The sequence below is a fragment of the Macrobrachium rosenbergii genome, chromosome 11 (genome assembly GCF_040412425.1).
Source record: "Macrobrachium rosenbergii isolate ZJJX-2024 chromosome 11, ASM4041242v1, whole genome shotgun sequence".
In the NCBI taxonomy this organism is placed as follows: Eukaryota; Metazoa; Arthropoda; class Malacostraca; order Decapoda; family Palaemonidae; genus Macrobrachium; species Macrobrachium rosenbergii.
This window is the reverse complement of record NC_089751.1, coordinates 25,782,521-25,803,624: the sequence shown is the minus strand read 5'-3', so window position 1 is coordinate 25,803,624 and position 21,104 is coordinate 25,782,521. Positions and strand designations below refer to the sequence as shown.

The window sequence follows — 21,104 nt, the reverse complement described above, 5'->3', positions numbered from 1 at the left end:
TATCCGGATTAATAGAGCCACGGGCCTGTCAGATGAAGGTGAAATCCTGGTAAGGGCGAGTAAAAACAATCTAGAGTTTTGGGGCAACTCCATACCCATCCTCACCAAACCTTGTCAATACCACCTAACTGTAAGCAACTCGTTAAGCTTATAAGCAACAACCATATGCTTTAACTGAAAACTTCATGCAAAGGGTAATTATCTACCTTTTATTCCCAATATCTGTAACAAAATATACTACATAAAAACACTCGGACTAAAAATGTAACCCCCTTAATTTTTACGTCATGTAAATGACACAATTCAGTAGATATGTAACCTATCTCTTTACCCACAGCCTACCGTAATTTTATGACAATTACATATATTTTTATCAACAACTTTCTTACCAGTTGTTACATTATTGTATTAGCATACACAAGAAGCAAAATGTGTATGTGTGAACTACTGACCTAGGCTGTGTGTTACACTCTCAGAATCCAGTTGCTTAAGTCAAATAGGCTATCACAGCTTTATCTAAGGTAAAGGTGATGGTAATGAATCTGAAATTTAACCACAAAAAATAAGTATATAAATAAATCAAAACTGGTCAGTCGAGCTGTTAAGACATCTAATAGAAACAGTGAAGTAAGAAAGTTTTACAAAAAATGAAGTTTCAATGTCAAATTAAATTAGATGAAAAAATTCTTTTTTGCCTACAATGACTAAATTAAGCAATGTAGTAAAAGTTTCTTAGTGCTGAAAATATTTTAACTTCAAGTGTATGTAATCTTGTATGTTATTAGTTCTTGTCTCGTTTTTATTTTCTCCCTTACTTTTTTTTCCTAAGATATGGATTCTTTGAGATTTAGATGCGATTCATCAGCTGGAGCCAGCCACTAATTCTTCCCTGTGTCTCTTAAGTTCTTTCTGTGTACTCTTCTCTTAATATCTTCCTTTCTCTTCTGGTTCCTTTTTGTCAACACATTCTTTTTTACAAATGTTCTTTACATTAAATTAAACTCTCTCTCTCTTTACTGTGCAATGATATTCCAAGAGTTTGGGCCTGAAATTTGTAAACTTTCTTCTAATGTGGTGCAGATGATGGCATTCCAATTTGTTCCATTCACAAAATTCAAAGTTACATCAATGAAATCCTCATTCAGTAACTTCATCCATCTCTTTTTTCATGCTAAGAGTTGTGGATGAAACCACATATCACCAAGTCATTAATCCCACTGAATTGTCACCATTTCAAAACCCTTTAGTAGCAAGTTCGGAGTATTTAAGATAAAATGAATGGTGCAGCTCCTCCTCTATCTCTGTACTCCATCCTTTGTACTTCGTCCTTCTCTGGGGTTATCCTACGGGAGCTTATCTACCCCTAAATGGGTAAGGATAATGATTATTGTTTTCTGTCAGAAGATTCTTGAAATTTTGCTTGAGGACAGAGTGGTCACTACATCAAGAGGTAGTGGAAAGGCTTTTTCATCTGTGGGGAGGGCCAACAGTAGATCTTTTAGAGAGAAAAAAAAACTAGAGGCACTTTCTTCGGCCATTCCAGATCCCTGGGCCATGGCAGAAGATGCCCTACAACACCCCTGGAACAACCTGGATGCTTACACCTTCCCCCCCCCTCCCCTTTTGCCTAATCTGAAAAGTAATTAAGAGTGATTTCTCAGAACCTCAGGATGACCCTGGTGGCTCCCTTGTGACCACAGGCAGAATGGTACCTCAATCTCCTAGCCTTGCTGACCGATGCACCAAGGGAGATTCCCCCCCGCACAACCTTCTTTGCCAGCCACACATAGAGGTTTCGTCTATCGGTAGGGTCCATCTCTTCACGGCTAGAGACTATCCAGTATCTCCGGTGGGTGAGTGAGAGGCTTTTCTTGCAGAGCACTACCTTGCAGTGGGTTTTGGTACAAAACAGTGTATACAGATTTATTACTCACATCTCCTTTATAATCAGCTAAACGCCCAGCAACAGCAGAGCTCTCAGGAGGCCGGGGTTTTGTCTTCCTCATCATCCTTTTTATGTGCCTTCCATCTGCAAGACAAGACAAATATTAGATATTCAATGGTTAACATTTAAATAAAAAAAAATTGTCATAGGTTAGGTAACATTTTAAAATGTGTGCCTATTCCCAAAACACTGTGTAAGCCATGAATAAAAATTATTAAGAACCAAATGTAACCAATTTCATTTATTTCATTCCCTGCCACTACACATTTACACCTGTTAGTCAAAACATTGCGTTTGTTTTATATTAAGCAATCACCAAAAATCTTGCCCATTTTCAATAATTCTCTAAATACAGACTTCCTTTTAATTGCAACAATCATATGATTAGAGTTCCAACAGTTATATGGCCTTTACCATTATTATAATGTAGAAATACAAGACTTACCATACTCTCTTAATACAATATTAGCCCTCACTTTTCAGTCAGTTTTAGTCCGCCACTGCTTTGAATATTTTTGCTTAAATACTATTTTTTGTAGAAACATTTAACTGAATGTAAAGCTATAAAAAATATAAAAACCTTAACAAGAAAATGCACAAATTCAGTCTTGCAAAGAGGTAGCAAACATAATAGCTTTAGAGATTATTTTAGCACATACAAGATAGGCCACAAGAATTTTTGAGCAATGTAATGAAATTACAATTCCATACCTAAACAACTTCAAGATTACTTGCTTGCTACAATGAGATGAATCTTTTGCTTCTAACTGTTTGATTATCATAAAAAATTAGGAAGAAGAAAACCTACATTATACTTTGCACAATGGTCATTATTATTATATATTATTATGATGGTTTCACCAGACCACTGAGCTGACTATCAGCTCTCATAGGGCTGGCCCGAAGGATTATGCACATTGGTCAAAAGCTTTTTTTTTAATTCAGAAAACTTTACCCCAATACTGAACATTAATACAGTAGTCATCAAAATATAGTATACATTTGAGAATAATTTTTAAGCTATCTGAAGAAGCAATCACAATACTGTATAATAATAGTTCTAAATTTAAGGCCAATCTTGAAAGCAGTTGTGAGCTGAAATAATAATGGACACCAAAAGAAAATAAAACAAAGGCCATGACAGTTGGATCCAGTCCCTTCCGTGTTACAATTATGGAACTGTTTTGAGGTAGATTAACCGTTTCAAGCACTTTTGATACTATCTCTGTCATGCCCATTCCAACCATTCAGGATATTTTAACAAATTTCTGCATTAAAAATTTTTCACTATAACAGCTCTTACTCACCTGAAAATCTACATCAAATGTAATGATATTTGTAAACATTAAACTTTTCAGGCCAGGCTAAAATATATATTAAGAACTCTCTTGAGACTGGGCAAACTTTATGGTCAATTAAAAAAAAAACTCACATCAATAGAAAGAGAAGATTTGCAAATGAACACAGTATAAGAAAAAATTTTTCTGTACCTTCCATGTTGTTCCCATAATAATAGTTTGTTTATATGTGTATGTATGTATATATTAAAGAACAGAGAATCAGCTTGGGAGGGAGGGACAGCGAAGTATGTAAAGCATAAGGAAACATTTTGTGAATAATTTTAATGGGTTTGACAAGGATGAACACATCAATACCATAAAAAAAATTGTGGTACAGCACTTGCTTATTTGCTTAATTTAGATGTTGAAATGCAAGATATTGAAGAATTAGTAGAACTTCAAGAGAGCTAAGAAAGATTTATTACAAGTTGGAAGCATAGCAGCACCTGGAAGAGAAAAGAAAGTACGCAAGTTCACTGTAAAGGTTAACTCAAACTTGAATCTGGCTGTATTAGAATAAGAAAGTATGGACCAACTGTTGGATCAACTTAAATGACCTGCTAGACTGAAGCGAGTTGTCCCGTCCACATTTGAGAGAATTCACTTGGTTAAGGACACAGTCAGCATGGTTAGAAAATGGCAACCCCAACGATACCTTCATCTCTATCTTGGGCACCACAAGGGCTTCGAAACCCGAAGGAAAATGAACTGGTAACCACAGTCTCTTCAGTTAAATCATTGTATCCATGAATGAGTTACACCACTGCTACATAAGTAGTAAGAAGTTCTTGGTTGTCTGCATCGAGAGGGAGAGGACCTTCTGCTTCTAGGCTACGAGAATCTCAACCTGACCTGTTGACCGACTCATTGGCATCCCGTGTATCATTATTCACTACTGGAGCATAAGAATAGTCAGGGCCTAACACTTGGGTATATACCGTTCTAATGCACGAGAAGGAACTCTGTCCTGGTGGCAATCCCGGCTGCAAGACCGACAGCGTGGCCTACGTGTTACAGGAAAGGACGGCCATGGTTGGTTCCACGACCAAGACCCCGCTCTCCGCTCCGTGGACTACTTGTTCTCGGTCTTGGTCTCAACCCTCATGTCTCGAGCAGGGTGAGCGGAAGAGGGCGAAATGACTGCAACTTCTTGAGGAGGAGCCTGATCCATAGATCTATAGCTCTTAAGAGGAAACTTCTCTTGTAGGAGGCAAAACTGCACATGAAACTGGGCGACACTCATAAGTAACTAAGGTAGAAGACGTATGACTGTGAACCTTGATAGGAGTACAGCCATCCGTAACGGAGAGTAACCCCAGAGGGGCAGCTGAAAAAGAGCCAGGAACAATCTTGGAGGCGACAATAGGCTGTGATGGACCGACCAAGAATCAACTGTAGGAGACAGACAGTTGGCCTTGCCCTCAGACAAAGGGGAATGAAGCAGGAATCCAAAGAGGGCCTACAGAACTTCTTGCAGGAGGGGCAGCAAAGTCCTTCTTCCTCCAACACCTTGGTGGAATGGAACTAACAGACAACAAAGAACAAGAGGGGGAAAACGGAGATCTATGTCGTCTCTTCTTAGATTTCTCTGTAATGGAGTGGCTGAACTACTACAGAAGAGCACCTTTGACTCTCTGCATCAGGGGTTGAACAAGAGTGTCTGGAGGAAAAGACATAGAAGGCCCAGGAACGGAAATGGATGGGATGGGCATGGCCGTTGAAGGAACAGCGTAGGCCCAGGAATTCGTGGCCATAGACATGCAGCATAAGTCAGAGACGCCGTTGCTATAGAGACGGACATGGCGGCAGACACTAGGAGACGGGAAGACCAGAGGTGGGACAGTAGGCCTCCAAAGTTGGGTTCCCCAGGTAGGCCTAGTGAAGACCAGCAGTCTGATAGCTTCTCTCCATCCATCACTAAAACAACAGTACAAGGGGGAGCTGGGGGGCACTCTCCCCCCCAAGAACCAAGGCAGCTAAATCAATGACAAGATCTCCTAAAACCTTCCCAAACTATCTAGACACAAAGCAACAGAAGAACAAGGAGCAAAATCTTCCTATGGTGATGATGCAACGAGAGGCAAATCTGGTGAAGGAGAGAAAGAACAAGGAATGGCGGCAGCCGACGTCATTGGAGGTACAAAACCTTCCCATGATGGAATAGACGATCTCCTCTTGTATTTCTTCTTACCAAAACACTTCAATTGCTCCAGAGACCAATCATAACACTCTGAGTGGGTTACTATTAGATCTGCATCAGCAAAAATCAAATGAGGATCAGTTTCAAGAGAGGCAAGATATCGAAAGCAGGGTTTGTTACCCATCCCAGGACATTTCCTCTGAGGCAAAGTCTTCTTAGATGATTTATGGGTCTGCATTTCTCAAATGCAAATACACACAGGTAATCACAACATATGACAGAAACACAAACCAAAAACAGAATGAAAAAACCTGATCGCCAAGGTGTAAAAAGAACAGGTAGTGCATAGAAAACTGGCTTCTATGCTTGAAGACAGTTTGAGAAATAACTGGCAACTCACGACATATGTGAAGGGGAGAAGAGGTCAGGCTCTGCCTACTCACTCTCCCAACTGTCTGATACACTGATGCCACCAAACCTTGTTCCATTTTTAACCAGATCCAGCTACACTACAGACATTTTCCCCATACATAAAGACCAGAAGGTTAGTTCTGTATATGAACAAAGATTATATCTCCTTGCCTATTGATGCAAAGATAAAAAGCTATCTTTAACAGTAAGCAAGATTCATCCCAAATAATACATCTTCCACTAGGATCCATACATATTACAACCTCCTTGTTTTCCTTCATTGGATATGTAACAATTTCACTTCCTAAATTGGTATTTGTGGCTCTAGGCATTGGATCTCAGCATTCAGTAAGTACCAAGCAAAATCAACACTGTAGCATCTGATCTGTCCAGAGTTGAGCGAATGAAGGAATAATGGAATGCCAAATCCTATGTAAGTGAACCTTTGTTTTAAAACAACCTTTAGTTTAGTTATATATACAAAAGCTACTCAAAATTGTAACCCCTTTATCCTGAAAATTCGACACCTTACTTCAAGGTCTGAGGAAAAGAGAGATTCCTATGCTTCTTCCCCCAATACCATGCCAGCCACTGATAATGGCCCCAAGGTACTGCAATTTTCAAACACTGCTTAAACTTTTTTCAAATAGTGAGATGCGAAGATCGGTTTGCATTTCCAGTTGGTTGACTGCAGAATGGAAGTGAGGAACATATTGTGCCTGAAAACTAATGAGGTAGAGACTGCCCTGACATCATGAGCTTTCACTTTAAAAGTAGGCAAAATGTCCTCCTGAATCTGAGAGTGCACCTCAGAAATTATGTCTTTCACAAAGGACAATGAGTTCTTAGTCAGAGGGTGAGACAGGTTCTTGACAGAGCACCTGAGCTTATTGGATGGCCCTCTGATCTCGGTCCTGCTCAGGCAATACCTAAAAGCCCTAGCAGGACAAAGAACTCTCTCTTCTTCCTCAGAGGAAGACAAAAGGGCTAGAAACTTGTGGACCGTCTGAAGGCAGCTGGAAATTCCCTTTGCAGGTGGAAAAACCCGAAAAGTCCAAGAGTTGAGACTCATCCCCAAATAGAGGATCCCTAACAACGGGCCAACTGGGACTTCTGAAGGTTGATCATAATCCCCAGTTCCTGAGTGAGGAGAAGAATCTCGTTCAAGTCCTTCGTGCATTTTTCCCTCAAAGGAGATTGCGAAGCCAGTCATCCAGATGTAGACTGACGTTTATGCCTATTAAATGAAGCCATTTTGCTAGAGGAGTGAGGACTTGAGTGGATACTTGAGGTGCCATAGAGAGGCAGAAGCAAAGAGCCCAAAATTGGAAGATTTAGCTGGTGCCGGGCACTCCGAGAGGAGACAGGTGTTTGGACGCTGACATGGGGCACCTGAGAGTCTCCTGGAAGACTAAGTTAAATACTTCCTGGAGTCCAGATGGATGGGGATGTGGAAGTATGCATCCTGCATATCCAAGGTTATCATCCAGTCACCTTGGTGAATGGCTGGAAGGACTGACTGGTTCGCCTCCATCTTGAACTTCGTCTTCCGGACGAAGAGACTGAGGGGCGCTTACGGTGAGGACTAGTCTCCAACCGCCCATGATTTGGGGACCACAAACAGATGCGGAGTGGAGTAGCCCTCCCTCAGAACCTTGACAATCCACTATTCTGCCCCTCTGATACTCCATTTCTCCCAAAACTTGAGAAGTCTGGCTCCCGCTTGTGCACAGATGACTTCTTCCTAATTTCTTGGGCAAGAAATTGGTTGAGCTCCCCTTGATAGTTCTGGCCAAGAAGCAGTCACTGGAACGGGCCCTAGACTGTGACTTGGGCTTACTCCCACAAAAGAGATGTTGCTGGAGACGAGAGGCCATCTTAATAACAAACGCAGATGAATCCTTGGGGCGTTTGGAAGAATGAGCTAGAAGATCCTGAGTAGACTTCTTTTGGAGGTCCGCTTTCTGGGTCTGAGTGGCTCCTTTAGTGGTAAGGGAGCACCATAATTCTCTTTTCTTCAAAACCCCCAGAGAGAAAAGCCACAAGTTCAAGAGAGCCATCCTTGGTGGCCTTGTCTGCACAAGAAAGGACTCCTAGCCAGTCTAAGGCGAAGTCTCCCACTAAATCATTGCAATCTTCAATCTTCTTGGCTAGTGCTCCCACTGTCCAGTCCAATTAAAACTTCAAACGCCTCAAAGAGGTTCTTGACAAGGAGGTCAAGTTCTGCCAATGAAAACGCTGAGCATCGGGAAGGAGCAGCTTCCCTGGTGGTGTAGGATACCTCCTACAGACTAAGCACGAGGGAGAAAGGCGAAGGAAACCTTACCTTGTTCCCTCTTAGCAGAAAGCCAATCTTCAATCTCCTTGAGTGGCTAACTAGAAGACGAGCAAGCACCATTGTGGGGAGCCTAAATCTGTCATCTGGATGTCTCATCAGGAGGGTCGAGGCAGATGAGACCGGGGCAGCTGGTGCCAAAAAAGGGTAGGAAAGTTCGCCAGCAAATATTGAAGGAGAGCTGCATAGGCTAGGGGGGCCTCGGTTGGAAGCAGGTATTTGTCAAACCTAGACTTGAGACTGGCAAAGGCAAGGGCCAGAAGCAAGGGAGCCAGGCGCAGGAGTAGGTGGATTAAAAGTAGGAGGGCTAGTAGTAGGAGAGAAAGAGGGAAGAGAGGAAGAAGGAATAGCAGGGCTATCTTCTATAGATTCTAGGCTAAGTGAAGCACGTTTCTCGGCTCTACAGGCAGCATTCTTCTCCTTATACCTTACCTGTCTACGTGATATTTAAGTATGTTCATCTGGCACTGGGCCTTTGAAAGCTGGTGCCAGGAGCTCAGGCCAATCATTACATTTAGCACAAGTTCTCTCCTTACTGAAAAATTATATGAGAGTCTTATGAAAATTTTATCAATCTGGTTTTGCAACCTTCGCTACAGTAACGAAAACTAGGTGAACTTGAATCACATAAAAACAAAAGCTAGGAAAACTGATCCTGAAAGCTACCAAAGTTTAAAGGCTACTCAAAATAAGCAATAATACTTCACCAAAATCCAGTTATTCAACCGACAACCAATGAACAAAAGCTGCTGCAAATGCCCAATGTTTACTCGAGAGCCAGCAGAAACAGAATGAGGTTATCTGCTAAGTCGTTTCCAGTATTCCCGTTAGTGTATGGGGCTTGTCACCCACACTAAACAATTGAAGTGCCAAGGCTATTTTTTTAAACAATGGCTGCCATGTGAGTCAGAAACTATAGCTATGCAACTACTTGGTAAGTTACTTATATAAAAACAGCATTTTGACATTCCCAGTATAATTTTAGACTGCTATCCTAAAAGTTTGTATAATTAATGGCAAGCATGCTTAGCATTTGTTCTTCTAGCCTTACAACACTCAAGTCAATGTTTTAGTGATTAAAATGCTCTCTAAAACTGAAGAGATGCCTAATTAGACGAGATGTTTCTGTATACAGTGTAAGATATGAAGGGATATGAATGTTCTCTGCTCTTCAAAAACCGATTTGTTCTTTAATGCCAGATTTCAACTGGCGATTTACCCTAGTCCTATCAACTTCGAAGGAACCCTAAGGTGGTACTTGGTTTTTAGCAACCTTTGGTTTTAAAATACTGTACATTACAGTAATACCATAAATAATTTTACTGATGGCCAAGTTGATTAGTAGAATTTTATATCTACTTTAATTCTGTAAGTGGCTCATGGTCAAGCCTGTCCTCTACAATGAAATTTTCACATTATGCCCTGTCCAAGGGAGCCCATTAATAATTTGATTTAGGTTTGCAGTGTATTAACCAAACATTTATAATGGAAATTACAGTAATATTGTGAAGCTTCAATTCCAACCCTACACCAAATTTACCAGAAACTATCAAAAGGTGCTAATTTTGAAGTTCTTTCTTAATGGTAACATAAAAGCAGAAGAATAAATCATGAAATGCAGTTGTTGTGAACTTCATAGCCCCAGTCAATCAGTGGACCTGTTACTGTTTTATTTTTAAAGTCTTTAAGATGGGAAATGTCATTTCAGTTTTCGGTAACTGCTTTCAAGGAAACTTCCTTGGAAAACTTACAAATGAACCACAGCCTAGGCTCTCCCAAACTTCATATTACAAATCAACATAATGAAAATGATGAGTGTCCTGGCAAATATATGCACTGCATTTCTGATGAAACGCCCACATCACATAATTGAAATAATTTGATAGAGACGCTTCACTTTTATCTTACATACAATTTTTTGTTCTTGAACAAATGCTTTTAGCAGTTTAGTAAAATGGTCTTGCTAAATAAACTGTTGTATTCTGTTGTGTTGTGGCAGGACAACACAGCTGGTGGATATCCAATAAATTCTTGGTGCTCAACTCCGACAAATTATGTGTAGCATTGACGTGGTCTTGGAACATCGCATATTTATGACTAACTAGCCCAAGTTGTGTGTGAGCAGCCTACACAAAACCTTAAAATATTTTGTCTTTGGCAGTGCATGGCAGTTTGCACCTTGGAGGATAATCCAAAAAAAATTCACAAAATTATCTAAATGAGTCTTTATGCTGAAATCATGTCTCTTAATATACTTGATATGAAAATCATATTAACACCTATCATTAATTTACCATTAAGGAAATATCTGCCACCTTTTGTTCATGTTTTAATACTTATTATTATGGGGCTGGTATTAAACACAGCACGTATGGGAATCATCGTGGCTTTGAATAAAAATGTACTAACCTATCTACTGGTTATTAACAATAACCCTACAACACACAGACATCAGATTCATAGGAAATACCCGTACTCTGAGTTTTGACAGACCAATTAGGTTCATCTTTTTGATCCTAAGACTTATGGTTCTGGCTTGGAAAGGTCTAGCACTAAAGAGTTAGATTAGGGTGCATTCCTGTAGGCCTCACTGGCTTTGCTACACTGTCGTGCCTTCATAAATTGTTCAGGCAATTATTAGGCAACTGGATAAAACTGAAGAATAATACTGTGCCCCTCTAGTTCAGTGACTACCAGTTTACATACAAATAGGTGCGATGTTTAGTACCAGCCCCTTGGGATCAGTGTAAAGACACAAGAGTGTAAATATCAAATATAAGCAAAAGACATACATATATAATCCAAAGCATAAATGAAAGGTGGTAAATATTCCAACTGGCAACTGGTGGAACCACGCCACGGTAGTCGTCTCCAGTTTTACTGGCTACTATTGAAATACATGAACCCCTATTTTTCCTACCAACTAGGCCATTTTGGCATTCCCTCTCTCTCTGAATGGTGCTTCTAGTTATTCCCCACTGACAAACCAAGGTCTCCCACTGGGGTCCCCCAAAATTCCTGGGTATTCCTAAGGGGTGAAAAAACCACCCTGATGAATGGTCAGCACAGACAACATGATCACAAATGCATAAATCACAAAATAATAAGCAATTGGAGAAATATAAGGTTCATGTACTTGGTATTGCTGAGAATTTCGTTGGACCCACGAAAGATTTATTCCATTGACACCAAATGCTTCCAGAATAACTACACACAGCCTCTTTTGCTCATCTCAAATGAGCAAAAACTCTGTCACTCGACAATTCACCTTCCTTTATAAGTGAGCAAGGGCTGAGCAATTCATGACTTAGGCATACAATATAACACTTTTGGCTCGATTAAGGCTAAGCCTACCTTTGCTTACATTGGGCTGGTATGACTTTAACTTCAATTGAAATGAGTCCAGACTAGCGTATACCATGGGCATTCCTGATACTGTAGCCTAGAGGCTTTCACGGTAGAACTATGGGGTTGCTCCGCATCGGGTATTACCTTGGAAATTGACTTAACAAATTACTGTTATCTTTTGGCGGTCAATTGTAATTAAATTAAACCTGATTTGTTTCAGTATGTTGGCCATCCTGGAATGCTATCGCCCATGCGCAATATTATAGGGGAGGTTTAGGCACGGGCCCTGTCTAAGTAACAACGCCTGCTACGTTAGGTTAGGTTATGGTACATTACATTAGTATAGTGCCTTTTTTAATAGGTTTCCTTAGCAAATCCTTTCTCGAACATATGGCTCCACGATGAGCTGCGCATGTGCGGAACCATTCCATAACAACATCATGGCAGTCCGTGCGGAGCTACCCTATAGTTTTACCGCTTTCACTCCATTTCACCTGTAATGGTCCAGATAAAGTACCCTTCCTCAAAAAACTCCTTGCAGTACAGATCACTAGCCTTCCCGGTCCTTGCCTATGGGCCACCCATCCTAGAACAGGCCAAAGTATCACAGACTAAATAGGACTAGCCTAGGCCTCGGCAAGTGGCAAGCGCCCTGTGGGAATGGTGAGGCTAAGCAAGTCTCTTAGGCCTAGTCTTGGGTATCAACTGGAGGCCACCTCCTCCACCGCACCACAGGAACCCCTTTGGAGACGCTGCGACTTTTGCACACATACACACACACAAACAAGAACCTTCGATAAGGGCACAAAGCACACACTGACTGATGGGGGGCAGCAACCCCTTAGCAGGCACTGCCTAGAGAAGAGGCGTCCGAGGAGCACTATTTTGACAGGGCGGTGCGAGATGAAAACAGAGAGAGAGAGAGAGAGAGAGAGAGAGAGAGAGAGAGAGAGAGAGAGAGAGAGAGAGAGAGAATCCTTCGACGGGTTATCATCACCGACACCAGTCACATCTCGTTGTGACCACATCCAATGGGCCACCTTAGCACCGACGGGGGCGGCATCAGCACAGCACAACACATCAGTCAGTATAATAAATGACGATCAACAACAAAATGGGATTTTCACAAACATGTCGTAGTGGTGATTTATTGAGTCATTTTTTTCTTTTCTCTCTCCCTCTATGTTCCCCGTCCCTGGCACCTCACCTCATAATAATGTGTGAGCGTGTCCCGTCATCTCGATTCTTCCAGTTTTCCTTGGGAGTAGGAATAGCAATCCAAGTGAGGTCGCCCTTCGCGGTCAAATTAAAGTACAAAATGGGGACCCAGATGCGACCTCAGCGGCGTCCAACCAAGCAATATCTGCTGCGCCAACCGCCTGCGCACTCACTCCAAAGGAGCGCAGAGCGCCAGGACGGCAAGTCCTACGGATACACCTATGTCACATTTCTAGGGACGAGAGAGGAAATCCACAGATCTCAAATATAAAGAGGGATGTTAAGAAACAGACAGTTCTTTACAATTCAGTCATCTTTATCGACATCTCCGGAACTTTCGTTATACCCAATGACAGACTTCGCATTGGTTTAGGAATCATTAGTTTTAAGCCATTTATAGTGGTTACCCTTCCTCATCTGTTTAAGGAAATGGCATTACAATAGTCGAAATTTTCACCCGTTCTCACGTACATCATTATACAATTGAATTTTTAGAAGCATGGCTGGTCGTTTTTTACGAAATATATAATCTGTATGTGAGAAAGAGAAAAGAAGGAGAATTTGAATTGATATTAATATGCAATTTAGGCCAAAGGCCAAGAACTGGGACCTATGAGGTCATTCAGCGCTGAAAAGGAAATTGACAGTAAACGGTTTGGAAGGTGTATCAGGAGGAAAACATCGCAGTTGGACATTGAATTAATTGTTAGGAGAGTGTGGAAAGTAGGATGGAAGAAAGAGAATATGAAAGGAGGTACAGTAAGAGGAACGAAAGGGGTCGCAGCTAGGGGCCAAATGTATACTGCAAAGAACCTTAAGCAATGCCTACAGTGCGCCGCATGAGGTGCACTGACGGCATACCTCCCCTACGGAAAGAAGGAGAGTTTGGCAAATAGAACGAAAGGGCGATGAACGTGAGATGATGAGGCAAAAATAAAGATAAACAATTTCATGAAATGAGACCTTTGTGTTTTCTGGGTAGCATTACAAGCCTTTTTAAACTTTCAAGCTTCACTATATAATTCTAACATTTCCAAGAAGACAGCTCCTAGGCTTTTAACAGTACTACAGAAACTTGGATATGATGATAATGGTTGTGGGTCACATAGTGAGAAGACAAGAACTAGAACATCTCTCTCTCACTGGTAAAATCAATGGAAGGAGGCCGAGAGGAAGACCTAGACAAAAATATATGGATGGATTGTTGAGAATGACTAGAGGAAGAATGTCTGCAGGGAAATAGAGAGGAGTGGCGAGCCATGATTGCCGACGTCCTTGGGGATATGGCACGTGGGTGATGATGATGATCCTAGGCAGATTATAAAAAAAAATGGTGAGCTTCACATATAATTGACGTCAATTAGATAGGCTCAATACTTACTGAGTCAACCTTTTGCCCTAAGACCATTCAATTTTATGGCCAATATCCAGTTATCTAGTAGACTTCATAGAAACAACATGTCTGCTTCTATTTCAGTATATGTGTTGTTTTGCTTAAAGAAGAAAAACCAAAGAAAGCATCATTGGATGAATAACTGGTCCAAGATGATTTATTAATATACCCACGAAAATCTTTTGTCGAGAATTTCTCGACAGCTCAATTTACTGGCTCTTGCCCGCTGCTCTGGGCCTGATACACAGTCTAAAAGAGACTCTGGCTCCGAACCAGCAACTGGTGGTGGCTACACAAACACGAGTTCATTTTTAAAAGGTTTTACTACAAAACTATACCATAACACAGAATAATACCCAAGCCATTGAACTTGTAAGGACTGGAGATTGAGTGACATACTGGCTGGGTGTTAACTGGTTTATTGGTGGTTCCTTACTGAGGTGAATGTACATGTTGTTTCAGCACGGGCTCTTGAATGTACAGAATCTTCGAAGATGTTATTGACGTGGGCGAGTGGTAAAGTGGCATCTACACACACAAAGGTGAAAACAGAGGTAAAAGATTCAGGCATCTGTGTTTGTCGGCAGACAAACAGATGGCGATATCAAGATACATAACAAACGTACGGTGTTAAAACATACATCAATGGAAAGGCCAGGAAATTCTACATTTGGCCAATTGCATGAGATTTGAGACAGATTAATGAATACAATGCAGTAGCACAATATATGTGAAATGGAGAGATGTTTGGCGTCTTCACAAAGAAACACACATACAGTTTGATACAGAAGATTCGGTGGAACATATGAGTACATGATTAGAATGCTTGCATGGCAATGCAAGTAGTGGTGATTGTACATAAATCAAGACAACAATGGTTAGGGAGAAACAGACGGAAATATTGTATGGTTGAAGTCGCGTTCCATCAGAGAAAGAAAACGAGATGCTCTTGTTTTGTCTTGTCCACTCCGATGGATGACGATTGATGAACACATGAACACACACGTGTTTGGGAGAGACGGCGTCGGGCTCTTACAAACTTACGTTACTACAAACTAACCGCAAATTTACAACAATGTTATGCTAATACAAGATTTAGTTGGGTTCATAACCAAATCGCACTGAAAATGAACAAAGAATTTCTGGAACACGTGGGAACCGGCAATCAAGATTAAAAAGTTACCTCATTTCTGTCACAGATCACTAAAATTGCAACTTAATCGAGCCTACGATTGTAGTGTTACTACTTGACGTGATACATCAATGCAAAGCAAAGATCGGCGTCGATAAAGTTGGATTAAACAACAGTACAACTACCTAATGCTTCTAGAACGATCTGGCGAATGGCCGGTTGCCCGGGAAAGACACACAAAAGACACCACTAAAAAGCCCTGTCCACACTGGCGGGCACTGCCCGACGGGCAAACACTGTTCCCATAACCCATTCCACTATAATGACCGACTGAGTATGGAGCCAGAGCGATGCGATTGTCTGGTAACACTGCTTCAGAAGCGAGAGAAAATACAAAGAGCTGGAAGTGCCTGACGGGCATGCCCACTAGTGTGGACAGGCCATAACTTGTAAGCGTGCTAGATGATGAGTGAAAAAGGGAATGCTGTGGCATGGCCAAGAGCATTCTTTTCAGAAATTTCAAATTTACAATTGCATTACTGCAAGTCAGTTTCTTAGTTCCAAAACTCTACTTAGGCTAAATAAAAGTGCAATGTGCAATGCACTTTTCAAGAATAAAGGACATGCAACAAATGAAATAATACTAGCATTTTCCAAATCAGGACCATCGCATAATGAAAGCGGTACTTCCAAGAAGACCTGACAGGGAAGTCGACAGTTTTGATGAGGGACAACACTTCAGTTGTCTCCTATTTGAACAAACGGGGGGACGATTTCCTGCTCCTTAAACCAACTAGCTATCAAGATTCACTTATGGTCAGAACTCAAGGGCCTGATGCTTACTGCCATATACATCCCAGGGAAGAAGAACGTCTTAGCAGACACCCTAAGCAGATTAGGACAGATAGTGGGGACAGATGGTCCTTGCTTCAGTCAGTAGTGAACACACTCCTCAGCTCGTGGCCGGGCTCCACAATGGGTCTGTTCACAACTTCGAGGATTCACAAGTTACCCCTATACTGCTCTCCAGTCCCAGACAAAAGCTCTGCTATGCAAGACGCATTCCAACCCCAGTGGACCAACCTAGACGTTTACGTATTCCCTCCTTTCAGCCAAATCAGGAGGGTGATCAACAGATGCTTCATTTCTCAGGGTCTGCGGATGACATTGGTAGCCCCAATGCGACCTTAAGCAGAATGGTATGTGGATCTCCTACATTTTCTCATAGACATTCCAAGACATCTTCACATAATGCCAGATCTACTAAAGCAAGAACACAGTGAAAGGATACATCAGTCAGTAGAATCACTTCAACTTCATTCTAGAAAGGTTGCAAAAGTCATTGCCACCTCGATTAGAGAATCCTCCCTCAAGCAATACGGAGGAAAATGATCAGTCTTCTTGGACTGGTGCAGTAAGAGGGGTCTACATCCCCTCAAAACAACAGTAAGAAATGTAGCAGATTTCCTTCTCTTTCTGAGGAATGAGAAAAACCTCTCTGTCTCGGCTATGAAAGGGTATAGATCAGCCCTCTCCAGGGAGCAGGTCTTGATGAGAGTGGCTTTTAACTCCTGGAAGGTGGCAGGGCTCGACGTTGTCATTAACCATGGGGCAATCTTCTTGTATATCTCCTCTGGGAGGGCACTGATGGCAATGTCTACCTTCAACACCTCATCGGTTAGGCCTGCTACCCTGAATTGCCCCTCAACCCTGTAGAACCAGGACGCTGCGTTTTGATGGGTGAATGGTAGCAGCCTTATACTGAGGGTCGCCTTTGGTTGGTCCGTCAGGGGGGTCATCACGCGGGGTGCAGGTACCGGTGTGGAGGAGCGCGCGGAAGGGGGTTGAGTGAGGGAGGCGTCTGCCTCCGAGAAGTTCGCGGTAATTTGTATGTGGTTGGGAATGTTTGCGTCCATGCTAATTCCGCCCTCTCACTTGGAGTGTGAGGGAACACTCGCGTTAATACACGCTTCGGAGCATGCCGTGTGGGTCTGCTAATGACGCTGGTGACCTGTCAACGAGGGTCGGTAACGCCCGAATGCTTTGTTAGAGCATTGTAGTTAGTCCGTTAGTGGGGTGGGTTGGTTCATCAGGCCAAGACTTAGCCGTTTGGGTCCTTTAATGGTTTCCAGGAACCACTCCAGGGGTTACCACTGTGAGAGAGGTGCGAAATAATGAGCAGGAAGACAAGTATTGCTAGTTTATTGATGAAGTGATCCGCTTATAAAGCGGTGTGTGGACGTATGTGCACTTCGCAGAGACTGCGGGTACAAAGATTTACAGGTTACTTGAGGTCAAACTATTTCTCTACAAAAAACAGGACAGGTTCATACAGAAAACATAATGATTAATAATGTCTGATGTGTTACAAAAATACTCTGTTACATATATACTCGTATAATGCATGGTCATTTGAACAGACAATAAAATATACAATTCACAATAATGATAATAATATGTGTTCGGTCGACCCCAGGTCGAATGTGAAGGCACCGCAGAAAACGGGATGTTCCTTACATAGAACGCATTGAGCGGGGACTACAGACTTACTTGACGGTTCTGATTTGAAATGATGTTATTATTTCCTTTATTACATGTCTTTTTGTTACTGGGGAATGCACTATACGTTGGTACTTTAGTGAACTAGAGTTATGAAGCTAAGAAATTTGTATACAGTAACCATAGGTGTATGGGACCCTTCTCATCTGGGAGGGCTGAACTCTCTCTGCCCGAAATATATTTTGCCTGTAAATCCAAGCAATTATATATATATATATATATATATATATATATATATATATATATATATATATATATATATATATATATATATATATATATATATATATATATATATATATATATATATATATATATATATATATATAGTCTGTGTGAAAGAAGAAACCACACTTAATGAAGACACTGCACATTTATTCTACATACCATGTAAAAATGAAGGTTAACTGCTAAATTTCATCCACATTTACAAGTATTACACAAAGCCTACAATATAAAATTGATCTGAGTAATTAGTTTGGGTTATACTTTTTAATGCAATTCATTAAATAAATAATAGCTGTCACTGAAATAAACTGCTATGGTTGAATGGTATAAATAGTCATTAATGACACAATAGTGTCAACTTTTTCCTAACCACCACCATAGTGAAAAACAAATAACCATCATAAGTATTTGAGAGGCGCAAAATAATGAGCAGGAGGACAGGTACTGCTACTTTATTCAGAACGCAGGCCGCTTATAAAGCAACGTGCGGACGTCACGCAGAGGAATACAATGGAATTTAGGTGACCCAAGGTCAATTACTCTCGGCAATAATTACAATGGATAGATCCAAGTAATGTAAAAAGTGAGTTCACAAGAATTTACATAACAACATTTAACACATGTGCAAAAGAAGCAGATGTAAATGAATTAGTAATAGATACATATTTATATGGGAAAAATATGGCTAAGTTTGCTTGACCCGATCCTATAGGAGTGGTGTTGAAGAAAACAGGTGGTTCATCATAGAAAACTCGCTCAGCGGGGACTTTACAAATACTCCCCCCCCCCAAACAAGTGGATAACATCTGATTAATCTAGGCATCTGCTGGGACGTTGGAGAGTGCCGTGGCTCTGCGAAGTCTGCTGGGGGATGCGGAGTGAGCGGGAGCGGCTGGCTGTGGTGTTGGCTGGTTGCTTTCTGGAGCGGCCACGCGACCTCCTTTTAGGATGGCTTGGCTGCGGAGGTGACGGTTCTTGAGGAGGGCACTGCGTGGTACCGTCTGCTGTTTTCTCCAAAAGGGCAGGCTTGAGACGGTCAACCGACACCCAGTCGTCCTTCCCATGCGGGGCGAGGCGGAATGCTTTGGTGTTCCTCTCGAGCATGTGGAAGGGCCCCTGTAGGGTCTGGTTAGTTGGGGGTGGACGGCGTCGTCCCAGACGAAGATGTGGGTGGTGGAGGACAGGACGGGAGGCATGAAGGTTGCTGACCTATCGGTATACGTCCACTGGCAGGGGGTGAACTTCTCAACTATGTCACGGAACCTCTGGACTGACAGGTTGTGACGATCTCCCGTGACAAGTTCGCTCTGGACTATGAAGGGCTCCCCGTAGATTTTCTCTGCTGTGGAGGGGTCACCTTTGGCTTGGGGGGCGGTTCTCAGTCCGAGGAGGACCCAAGGCAGCTGGTACTTCCAATCCTCGGCGGTGCAGCGGGCCATGAGGGACGCCTTCAGGGACCTGTGGAACCTCTCCACCAATCCATTGGCTGCGGGGCTGTAGGCAGTGGTGGTGTGGTGAGATGTCCCCAGCAGGTGTGCCAGGGCAGACCACAGCTCGGACAGGAAGGCCGGGCCCCTGTCGGTGGTTATGTGGTCCAGGACATGGAACCAGCTGATCCAGCTGGAGAGGAGGGCCTCTGCGCACGCACTGGCGGTGGCTTCCTGCATGGGCGTTGCTTCAGGCCACCTGGTTGAGCGGTCAACGATCGTCAGGAGGCATCTGGCCCCACCTGATGGGGGAAGAGGGCCTACGATATTTACGTGAATGTGTCCAAACCGCCTCCCTGGCTGGGGAAACTCGCCTACCCCTGTCTCGGTGTGACGCCCTATCTTGCTGGTTTGGCATCGGATGCACTGTCTTGCCCAGGCCGTCGCGTCCTTCCGCATCCTGTGCCAGACAAACTTCTTTGCCAGCAGCTTGGCCATCATCCAGCCAGAGGGGTGGGACAGCCTGTGGATGACATCGAACACCAGACGGTGGCGGGAGGCAGGCACCAGTGGGCAAGGCCGGCCAGTGCTTACGTCGCACAGCAATTTTGGTTCCCCAGGGGCGAGGGTCACGTCCTTCCACTTGAGGGACGTGATGGCAGTGCGGTAGGCTGGAGTCTCTGGGTCAGCGGTCTGCTCCCAGGCGAGGTCCTCGTAGTTGATCCCGAGCTGCACCACATTGAGCTCGATTCTGGAGAGGGTGTCTGCTACAGGGTTCTTTCTGCCGGGGAGGTACTTGATTGAGCAGGTGAACTCCGCGATAGCCGTGAGATGCCGCTGCTGCCTGGACGACCATGTGTCCCCCTGCTTTGTGAAGGCGTGGACCAGCGGCTGGTGGTCTGTTCAGATTGTGAAAGGCGTACCCTCCATGAGGAACCTGAAGTGGCGTACCGCCCGATACACTGCGCAGAGTTCCCTGTCGAAGGTGCTGTAGAGGTCCTCCGCGGGGCTGAACCTTTTGCTGAAGAAGGCGATGGGCTGGGGGGCACCGGCGACAATCTGCTCCATTACAGCCCCACAGGCGATGTTGCTGGCATCCATCGTTGGGGTCCTGGTGGGCCAAGGCAGTTGCCTCGGCGAGGGCGGCCTTCGTCAGGGAGAAGGCCTGCTGCTGGTCGGGTCCCCAAATTAAGGACTTCAGTTGGCCCTTCAGGGTCTCCATCACGGGGCCATGGTGTGTGCAACCCCAGGGATGAACCTCCTGTAGTAGCTGACCATCCCGAGGAATTCCTGTGCTGCCTTGACAGAGGTAGGGGTGGGGAACCTGGTGACGGCTGCGACCTTTGATGCGAGTGGAAGGACGCCCTCCGGGGATATCTCGCGGCCCAGGAAGTCAGCTTTTTCGACGCCAAAGGTGCATTTGTTGAACCTGACGATGAGGCCGTTCTCCTGCAGGCGCTGCAGGACCGTCCGGATGGGTCACAGGTGCTCTTTGGGGGATCTGGAAAAAACTAGAATATCGTCCACGTAGCAGACACAGAAGTTCAGGTCCACAAGGATGCTGTCCATCAGCCTCTGTAAGGTTGCCCCGCATTCCTCAGGCTGAAGGTGGAGAAGGCGAAGACGTA

The 21,104-nt window shown here is 43.3% G+C and overlaps 1 protein-coding gene across 4 annotated transcripts in view; it reads right to left on the bottom strand.

The window, feature by feature from the left end:
- The window catches only part of Sur-8 (leucine-rich repeat protein shoc-2), a 131,901-nt gene extending 118,926 nt beyond the window's left edge, over window positions 1–12,975 (bottom strand). Inside the window, exons 1-2 of one of the 4 annotated variants that reach the window (XM_067111383.1) lie at window positions 12,727–12,975; window positions 1,935–2,029 (exon numbers count right to left, since the gene is read on the bottom strand). In XM_067111383.1, coding sequence (XP_066967484.1) covers window positions 1,935–2,009 — 75 coding nt within the window. In that variant the 5' untranslated portion in view covers window positions 2,010–2,029; window positions 12,727–12,975. Of the gene's footprint in view, window positions 1–1,934; window positions 2,030–12,013; window positions 12,606–12,726 lie in introns of those variants that run through there. The other 3 variants (XM_067111385.1, XM_067111384.1, XM_067111382.1) reach the window with 3 other exon arrangements.
- Window positions 12,976–21,104: the final 8,129 nt, after the last annotated feature.